This window comes from Polistes dominula, unplaced genomic scaffold (assembly GCF_049000335.1).
Source record: "Polistes dominula isolate Pdom_NZ unplaced genomic scaffold, Pdom_raw_medaka contig_33, whole genome shotgun sequence".
Classification (NCBI taxonomy): Eukaryota; Metazoa; Arthropoda; class Insecta; order Hymenoptera; family Vespidae; genus Polistes; species Polistes dominula.
Genome location: NW_028300998.1, coordinates 95,468 through 106,584, shown reverse-complemented (window position 1 = coordinate 106,584; position 11,117 = coordinate 95,468). Strand labels below are relative to the sequence as shown.

Here is an 11,117-nt window from a genome sequence, read left to right as displayed (position 1 = left end):
ATAGAAAAAAAAAACGAAAAAAAAAAACGAAAAAAAATCCACGTAACAGATACGAACCACTTGACGTAGTTAAGTTAAAATCCGAGAGTAACATATAATTACTCGTGTATACGTTTCTATAGGTTCTCACGTTTTCAGTAAGAAAGATATGTTACGTCAGATAGATAGTAATAAAGGTTAGGCGCCGTCACAGGAGAACGTGGCGGCTTTATCACGCCGAACAATAGAGAATCCATACTGTTGGTTTATAAAAAGAAAATATTTTGATTCGAAGGCACGTTTAAATTGATTCCTTATCATTGTTGGTAATATCGAACTAAATAATTGTGTGTAAATATCAAATTTCAATCTCAGACTAGACAGTTTCTGTCGGCCCGAAGGATATATCAAAATGGTGGCTGTACAAGACGAGTAGTGATGTGTATGCAGATATTGGAGCGCATTGTAATTTCAGGAAAAACGCGTCTAAGCACGCTACGTATTAGAAAATGGGTGATTCTAAGGCTCAACATGGAACACAGGAGATGAAAGGATGGCTTTTTAAATGGACCAACTACTTGAAAGGTTATCAAAGAAGATGGTTTGTCCTGTCAAACGGCCTTCTGTCATATTACAGGTAGTCCGTAGTAAAGTCACTGTTTCCCTTACTAATCTGTTCTTCCTAGCTCGTATTCGATTAAATAACGCGAAATTACTACAACTACTCATGCTATGTTGTATGATCAAAGTTTTTCCGTAGGATAGAAAGTAACTTTGACAAAAAGCAGAGCTTTTCCTTCTACAGGGTTAGGTTATGACCCCATTGATCATATTGATGATGATTTCTAAATAAACCTTCTTTGTATATATTATAATTCATTATCATTTAATATTAGTCTATACTGTTGCGATGAGCACATATAAGGAGGAAAGTTTTGATGACATTTGTCTAAGCCTTCTTTTCAATATGTAATCGTAATAAGAAACATACTTATGAGAAGGATCGGAAAACACAGTTTTACACTAAAAATGTGCAATATTGTGCAGTATTGATTATAAGAGATTTATGAAAACTTTCCTTTTCTAATTAGCCATTATTCAAATTATTTTGCAGTAGATACATTTCTTCAATTTAAAGCATTGATTTATACAAACTTTAGCTTATTTAATTAATTTCATTAAACTTGTGCTTTGCATCCACAGACATTCTAAGACTTGTAAGTTAATTTGTTAAATTTCAGTTAGACAATAATTACCAAATTTGTTGACATATTGTTCTTTTTTCTTTTTTCTTTCTTCTTTCTTCTTTCTTCTTTCTTCTTTCTTCTTTCTTTTGATTATGTAGCATTATTGGAACAGCTCTGCATTTTATATATTATGATAGATGAACATGCCTGTCATTTTGTTTATTTTCTTTTTGTTATAATATGAATAGCATAAATGATTAAAGCAACTGTTTTAAAATTGCATAAAAGTGATTAAAAAATGCATGACAGTAAGAAACCTATGCAGATATAACTGTACATTTGACATGATGGTTTATCCAAGTAATTTGAAAACTAAATTGCAGTATTTATATCCCAATTTTCTTCTTCTTCACAAATAATCTATCTAAAGCATGCACATATGGGAATACATACTAAATACTAAAATTCTTCAATATTTATTATAGATAGAATAATGTCAAATTATAATGTGAAATTCTTCAATTTGTATGACAAATCTAAAGAAAAATATTAACAAGTCCTGATAAAAGGAGCAAAATGTAAATATAACATGCCCATACAACAAAAAGTTATATATGCTGACCAATCTAAACGTCCTCGTGCTTAGATCATGAGAAATGTTTTGCCTGCTTATATTTGGATACGCGCATCAGATGAATTTTTATTGTATATTGGCCTTTTCCTTTTTTTTTTTCTTCTTCTTCTTCTTCTTCTTATTTTGGTTGATTTTGGTTGATTTTGGTTGATTTTACAAGATGGTACATTATTAAATTATTCAATGCTTTTTTACAGTCCTCACGCGAGATTGTTAATGTAGATTTGTTTCATGAAAATATTTAGTATAGAAAAGAAAGTTGTCCTATATTATGATATTTTGTAATTAGAAAATATCGTCGTCTAATGCATTCTTGATATGCATATATTTGTAAAATAAGAATGTGATAATAACATACAACGTCTATCGTCTCTATTGATGTTTTTCATAAAGTTGGCGATCTCGTGTTTCTCAATAAACTTTGCACTGCATTTTTAGGACTTTCAATATTTTCCCGCTTGGCACAGTTATGTGATTTGAGTTTGCAATATCTTTTCAAATAATAATGCAATATTCTGTCTTCACTTCGTTTGAAAACACTTCAAATTGGGAAGCCTTTTTTTCACACAGATCATGTTGTTCGCGCAATGATCACTAGTAGTAATAATTATTTTATCGCGCGTTTATATTTCTAAAGTTAAACTTGTGTCGCGCTTAGGATCCTTCGTGTTTCTTAATATGAACAATTTTGAGTGGAAAGAAATAATAAAAAAAAAAAACAAAACAAGTAAAACAAGTAAAACAAGTAAAGCAAGTAAAGCAAGTAAAGCAAGTAAAGCAAGTAAATTTCGCTTGTAACAATTTGACACAATATGAACGGGGTCTATTTGTTTTATGGATTGTTTAGGGCTGAACCAACAGGGGGGCCAAAGATATCAACGCGACGCAAGCGGAGAGCTGGCAGAGCCTCCGAGTAAGTAAATTATCGAAACGTCGAAATATCCTGACTTTTCATTCAAACGAATTGTAATTAAGGAGACAAAAGAAATGTTAGTTTCATTTCATTCTAAAAGTACCTCGCATTCCATTTTGCTACATGTTAATGCGGTCGCCACACAGCATTCCTAATAATTTATCCTGCTTTTTGTTTTTTTTTTCTTCACTTGTAATTGATGTTTTATAACCCCGATCAAATGTTATATACATGTAATATCACACCAGTACACAAATATCGTAATACTCATATACCTATGTACGCAATTGACATATATACATTCATTTATTTATTTATTCACTTTATCCACCACTTTATTCACATTAAATACGTATATGTATACGCACATATATTTTGTCTGAACATTTTTAAGCGTTCGTCACCTGAAGACCTACACATTTATGCGTGTCCTTGGTGGCGTATGCGTGTATGTACGTACGTGCATAATTGTGTGCGTGATTTTAAACAAATGCTTTTCTTCATCATTATTTCAATATAGAAATTCAATTTTAATATTATTTGCTGTATCTCTTATAATTGAATTTCTAGTAACCATTGATTGTGCGTCGAATTCGAGAAGAGGTGGTGGCAGCGAGAGTTGCTGATTAAATTGTTTTAAATTTAGAAGATTTATTTTTGAGATTGAACGATCTACATTAAGTTATTGGATAGCCCACTGGTCAGTGTCTGCCTGCCCCCTCCCCCTCCCCCCCTTTGATACTTATACTTTTACTTTAATATCATTTGGACAATATTCAATCTCCTTTATATCTGGGCATTATTATTTTTCAACATGAAAATAAAATAATATAGTTACCATCTATTACCAGATCTGCTTCCATTAACTATTGTGGACTATAATTTGCTACGGAAATATATTTTTGACGCGTCAGCATGATCTGTTCCTTTTTCATAGAAAATCGTATAAGTTTTGCGTCATGTATTAACTCGATTGATTTTTTTCAACTGCATGAAATAATGATTTAACTGTTATATTTTCTTTTTCCATAATATATACCATGATCTTTGTTTCGCCGTTGCTGCTTATATTATTTTTAATGTAAAATATCAAGTGTTTTTTGCGTAGGTCTAGGCAAAATAGATAATGGTATTGTTACGAAGAATTTGGTTGTGGGTTTGCTTTTTTCTAAAGTATCTATTAAAAATGCTAATTCATATATATATATATATATGTATATATATACTCGTCTCCTATTTTGAACGTGTCATAATGTCACAGATTAATGCAGACAAATTGACATTAATTTTGATGAGACGAGGTTGAGTTTTGGCTTGGATAAACCTTGAATATATCGCTGAACGAATTGCAAACTCACGTCTGTCTTTTTCTGTGTCATTCGATTTTCTAACAATAAAAGGATCTGTTCAAGGGACTGTCGCATTTAAATTCTTTGTTTAGAAATCCAACGGAGATGTCTCATACATGCAGAGGCACGATATCCATGCACGGGGCCTTAATACACACTGTAGATGCTTGCACTTTTGTTGTAAGCAATGGTGGTACCCAAACTTTTCATATAAAGGCAGCTACAGAAGTAGAACGTCAACAATGGGTCACGGCTCTTGAGTTGGCTAAGGCCAAGGCTATTCAAGCCGTAGAATCTGGTTTGTATGATTTCATTGCAAAATTCATCCTACGTTCTATTTCATTTGCCAATAAATACGTCATTTTAGTAAAAAAAAAAAAAAAAGAAAAAAAACGTTCTTTGTACATCCAAGTCCATACTCTTGTCATTTTTCTATGTCCAAATCAAAATCTATTTTTAGATGAAGAAGAAGAAGAGTATCAAGATAATGACAATCAAAAAGTAGAACAGGGTACTGCTGTCAAAGATCTGAGTCAACGTTTAGATGACTTGCAGGCTTGTTACGATTTAATCACCAAGAGAGGATTTACTCTTCAACGAGCATTGAATGAATTGGAAACTCTAGAACCACCATATCCTGATCTAACAACCAAAATAAAAACTCTCAACGAGAAAGCTACTCTCTTCCGTATTGCTGCCACTGCTATGATCAGTGTAAGTTCGGGTTTTATCAAATTTGATTAATTATTAAGAATCATGAAATAATATTAATCGAAGAAACAACTACATAGGTGTACAGACATAGAATAAATATGCAAAAATATGATATTTCCATAAAAAAGAAAAAAAAAAAAGAAGAAAAAAATGATGTTGTGTGCGTGATAAATTACTTTAGGTTTCATACCATAGGCTTCTTGTATTTGTAGAAAGTAGGGTGAATATTATGATTTCAGAAAAGCAATGACTATTTCCAATTAGCCCAGCAACAGGAACCAAAATGGAAGAGAATGTTACAACATGAACGCGATCAGAAGGTGCGCATAGAGAAAATGGTTGAACAACTAGCTAGGCAGCATTCGCACTTGGAAGAAGCTGCGCAACATGCGCTTCCCTCGGTGACACCAGCGGGAGGACACAGACCTTCCCGTAATTTCATTTAGTTTTCTTTTTTTAATGTGATTAGTAGTGTTTTTGCTTTTTCTTTTTATAACCACATTAAATTTGATCATTTTCGATTATGCTTACATTGCAATGTATCTAAATCTGACTATACAAGCTTACTTTTTATTTTTGCATACATGTAAGTATATAACTTGAACATTTTTATTCATTCACAAAGAAATTATAAGTGTCAAACAAAAGAACGTACGGGAGAACAAGTTATCAAGATTTTCAATACATCAGATCGTGATGTTATTATTTCATCATGTAATAATTATGCAATAATAGTAATGTTATTATTGTGAACGTAAAATAACAAAAGTCTAATCTTTGTAGAAACATTTTTTAAGTATTATTTTCAAGTAAATTATTAGGATGTTTTTGTTAAGTTGTTAATGTTATAAAATCACGTGCGCTTGTTTTCAAAATTCTTACCCTTTTCTTCATTAAAATGAGAGGTAATTTGAAATAAGATGGAATATGGCTGTGTACATATTTAAATGATGTCTAATATGTGTATTTGTTTTTTTCATGTCCTTTTGATCTATTAGAAGATTTGTGATTGATATTGTAGAACATTTTCTTCAATATTATACATGCATCATTTTTTTTTTTTTTTTTTTTGTTCCATTGGTGAAGGCTAATTTTTGTCGTTCATCGTTTATGTTTTATGTTTCTCTATGCATATTTTCAAATATGCGCGCTTTTTTCTACGCAATATAGATGGCAGTTCAGTACTTGTGCTTCGTTGCGTTGACGTTTTTCTCACACGGCGCATGATCTTTGCACGTAAAGCTTTTCATATGTATATACATATATATATATATACATGATTGATTACAATCTCTGAATGATCATGTGGTGTATCTGTGTAAGTGTGTGAATATATTACAAAGGGTTTAAATATGCTTTTATTTCTCTTAAAATTGGTGCTTAATTAAGCACAGATGGCCTTGTAAATTGATACTTTGACGATTTCCATTAATAGAATTTTCGTTGAATCTATCGTTAAATTACCAAAGTGAAAAGTATTAAATCAGTAGTGTAACGGTTTGAAATACACGATTAATGAAATCATAGATGATGTCAAAGCAATAATCGAACGACCCAGAGTGAATGTGATATAATATATATATATATATATTATGTATATGTGTGTGTGCATTTATATATAGATGGAAAACGATTATTCATAGAAATGCAGCTTCGATGAAAATTTCAAAGATCCAAATTCGTGGTTTTACGAGCCTATCTTGTAACTTATCATAACCTTCTCGCGATATCTACATATATATATAATGTATCGTTTTAAGTACATTAGTATATAGTGATATAATAATATGCAATTATTCATGTCGATCGAGAGAGTAAAAGTGTTCGAAAAGTATTATAATATTATGAAAGTATGTATTTAACTAGTAATAAGATTTGTTTGATTGTAAAAGAAATTAAATTAATTTGAAAGGTCAGAATTTCCTAGTTAAACTAGGAATAATAATCTTTTCGATCATATTTTTGTTGATCTTAATATTAAGAAAATATTCATTGAATTAATGATACATTAGATTTTCCTTATTGTGTTTAAAGATTCAGCGATAACTACATCTCCATCAGAAGACGAAGAAGATAATGCTGAGTTTTATGATGCTCAAGAGTCGGACACATTTACATTGACTATTCCAGGAGTAGCCTCAACCAATTCAATATCTCACCAGAGAGATCGAACTGATTCTCAAGGAAGTGATGATGGCTCTAGCTCTGAAGGGGATCCAACACCTTTGCCAGTTTCAGATTCTGCTAGAGCAGAGTCATTTCTTATTGTGACCGATTCTACGGCAATACAACCTTCTTCTCCTGTTACAAATACAGACGAGCTGGACAATGTAATTAATGCACACTATTGAAATATTTCAATGAATCAATTCTTTCAAATATATAATCATTGATGATATTAATATGACGGCTATATTATTATAGACGGCTTGGCAAAAGCAACAATGGCGGCAGCAGTGGCACCGGGTTAGCAACCACACCTAGTAGCAGAAACAGAAGAACTAGAGTACCTGATAAACCTAATTATCCTTTAAATCTATGGAGTATTATGAAGAATTGTATTGGCAAAGATTTGTCAAAGATTCCTATGCCTGTTAATTTCTCAGAACCACTTAGTATGCTTCAGAGGCTTACAGAAGATTATGAATATGCAGAAATTCTTGATAGAGCAGCAGAATGTACTGACAGCTACGAACAAATGGCCTATGTAGCTGCATTTACTATTTCGAGTTATTCTACAACTGCTACTAGAACAGGCAAACCTTTTAATCCATTATTAGGTGAAACGTATGAGTGCGATCGCACAGATGATCTTGGTTGGCGAGCGATTTCCGAGCAAGTTTCACATCATCCTCCGATGCTAGCTCAACATTGCGAAGGTAGGAAATGGCGTTGCTGGCAAGAATTCACTATGGCTTCTAAGTTTCGCGGAAAATATCTTCAGGTAAGCTTAAAACTTAAAACCTAAAACCTAATTACACTTTATTACCACCTTCTTCTACTTATACTTATATCTATATATATATATATATATATTATTGTACAGGTAATTCCTTTAGGCACTGCTCATTTAGAATTTAATACGGAAAAACAACATTATACATGGCGTAAAGTAACGACCACTGTACACAATATAATAGTTGGAAAGTTATGGGTTGATCAAAGCGGTGATATGGATATTGTCAATCACAAAGAGGGTGTCAAATGTCATCTAAAGTATATACCATACTCGTATTTTTCAAGAGATAGTCAACGTAAAGTAAAAGGCGTTGTCATGAATTCGAGTAAAGAGGTCAAATGGGTTGTTCAAGGTACATGGGATTCAAAGATAGAAATAGCTCCTGTTATTAGTACATCGGGAGCTCCAGATAATCCTGTATATAAAACAGGACCATATATATTAGCTTGGAAACGACGTATGCCTCCGTAAGTAATGATTTCAATTATTAAAATATCAATGTGATATTTTTGTTCATTGAATATTTATTTGTGTCATTTTGTTATAATAGCGATGATTGCGAAAGGTATTATTCATTTACGGAATTGGCCTGTCAGTTGAATGAACCAGAAGATGGCATTGCACCTACAGATTCACGACTAAGACCTGATCAGAGATTAATGGAAGATGGACAATGGGATGAAGCTAACGTTGAGAAACTTCGACTCGAAGAGAAACAGAGGGCTGCACGACGTAATCGAGAACACGAAGCTGAAAAAGCTGCTTCCCAAGGTATACAACAGAAGAGGAGATAAAGCACCAATTGTTTTGAACAATCTAATGATTAATTAATATTATTTCATTTGATTTATTTCTCTTAGGTTTACCATATGAAACTTGGGAACCTTTATGGTTTAAGAAACAACAGGATCCTTACACAGATAGTCTTTGCTATATGTATAGCGGCGAATACTGGGAGTGTAAGAACAAAGGCGATTGGTCAAGATGTCCAAACATATTTTAGTTTATAATATATCACTTTACACAATTTGACCGCCCATTTACAGTAAAGAAAAGTTTGGATCTTTTAACGCAAAGTTAAATAGCGATAGCGATATCACGGACGCGAAGAATATTATAATATTCATAAATATGTCGAACGTGTGATATTGTGGGGTTGTTATTGGGTGTGGTATAGTTTTTTTTTTTTTATTTTATTTTTTTTTTTTTTTTTTTTTTTTTACTTCTTCCAATGAAGTGAACAAAAGTTGACGCTTGCAAATATGACACGTAGTATATTGTATCTTTTGTACTTTTGTGTCATGACCGTGCTGACTGCTACCTGCCTTTCCTATTTTCTTCCTTCCTATTGCTATGTCCTTCCTATGGTTTCGCTAATTCGGTCGGTCATACGATCGGTCGGTCACACATCAAATTCTACAAAACAATTGTCGTCCATATTTAGTGATTTTGTAAAAACCGAGTTCTTCGAATCTCATTGCTTCAAGTTTTTCTATGAGCAGGCATTTTTCAATCCTTCAAAATGTCACCAGTAAGAAACATCCTAATGATTTGTAAAATACGTAATACGTAATATAACAGTTTATTGTACAGTTAGAATAGCAATTTTTCAATAGTACAATTACTAACGACCATTCGTATGAACTATTTGGATTTATGTCATTCAGTATTACTATGCGTCAGTGAAAAATTCACAAATATCATGTCGTTTTCCTCTTTTTAATGAACTTTATTATATTCAGGCTTTAATTGAAATTCTGTCATATCATAGAAATGTCATGTTTTCATATATTTTAATATTACATATTATACATCGCGGAAAGTACTTATGCAAACTGTGAAACGTATGTGTTACTGTGCTTCGCGCGATGTGATTTTTGCAAATGAATAAAAGAAAGGATATTCAAATTGTGATGAAAGCGTTGCTTGCATATATTTTCAATGAGATGGATGGTGTCCTTCTTTGGCTCTATTAAAACACCTACTTAACAAAAAAAAAAACAAAAAAAAAAATACGAAAGAAAGAAAAAGAATCAAAATGAGAGAGATGCTGCTTTTACATCTTTGCGTTCGTCCGACTGCCACGTTTGAAATCATATTTACGCGAATGCTCGAACACCCTCTTGATTATTCGACAATGCGCGCGTGTGATTTGAAGAAACGTTCCTGAATGTGCCATTAGAATCTGTGTGTAGTCATGAGAAGAGAGAGAGAGAGAGAGAGAGAGAGTGCTAGAATAGGCTTCACTTGGGAAATACGTGGGACAGATTCGATGGGTAAGCAAGCGAGACTTTGACGCTTCCAAATGAACGGTGCCCCGCACGCCTAATGAACATTATAAAATATTGAGACAGGCGTGTCGTGTTGACTGAGCCGATACAAGCCCATTATGTCGAGGCGGCAACTATTACAGGATTAATAAACTGGAATCGAACTTGGGAAAGGAGGGAAGGTCTTAAGAGATTACAAGTTCCAAATAATTTGCAGAAAATAAGATATTCAACTATTAACACAACAACAACAACAACATTCATCACTACTACGGATTCTTTCCAAACTATAACATAATAATATAATATAATATAATATAATATAATATAATATATATATATAAATAAATACATAAATAAATATGTAAAATACTAAGTAAATATATATGTATATATTTCATACATATATATTTATATATTATATATATATATATATATAAAGAAAATTACCGCACGCACGCACACATCCATACACAAGCAGCAGGCATACGCGAGCGATTTATTCTCGCGTAAATTGTGCATATGTATGTATGTATGTATGTATGTCCGTATGTACATATAATAACAGTTAATAAAACTTATTATATATTCCTCTATAAAAAAGAGCATATCGGCTATTACGTTTTTAGTGTGTGATTATTAACACTGGACGGTGTAGTAGCCCGCTTACAGCTAATATTTAAAATCATTGTTATTTTCATTCTGGCTGTATCATACTTTTAATAATTTCAATAATATTCTGAGAAAAATGATATGTCTGTATACAGATAAATATATAAATTAGTTATTAAATGATTCATTGAAAATGAGAAATAAGTGACAAAAAGTAAGACGATAAAAATCGAATAGGACAAATGTTTGGATTATAGTGCTTGTACATTAGCCAATCGTGTGAAACGACAAATACAAAATGCTTCGCTATAAAACGATTATTTAACGATGTTGCATTATACCTCGCATTTCCTATTTATCATTTTCCTCAATTATAATATTGCTCCTTAATTCGAAATATTTCAAGATCATGACTTTTTCATGACTTTCTTTCTAAATTCGATTGATAAATTATTCCGGTTGAACCGCGGATATTAACGATTATAATATTATACATTTAT

At 32.1% G+C, this 11,117-nt stretch overlaps 1 protein-coding gene across 1 annotated transcript; it reads left to right on the top strand.

Annotated features, from left to right (window-relative positions):
* The first annotated feature begins 130 nt into the window (after nt 1–130).
* Osbp (oxysterol binding protein) lies at nt 131–10,937 on the top strand. The gene is given in 12 exon segments (XM_015317230.2): nt 131–274; nt 455–616; nt 2,648–2,713; nt 4,155–4,360; nt 4,523–4,776; nt 5,016–5,208; nt 6,811–7,106; nt 7,201–7,212; nt 7,214–7,720; nt 7,823–8,202; nt 8,286–8,506; nt 8,596–10,937. Coding segments are annotated over 11 exon segments (2,406 nt in total). The 5' UTR covers nt 131–274; nt 455–488; the 3' UTR covers nt 8,739–10,937.
* Nucleotides 10,938–11,117: the final 180 nt, after the last annotated feature.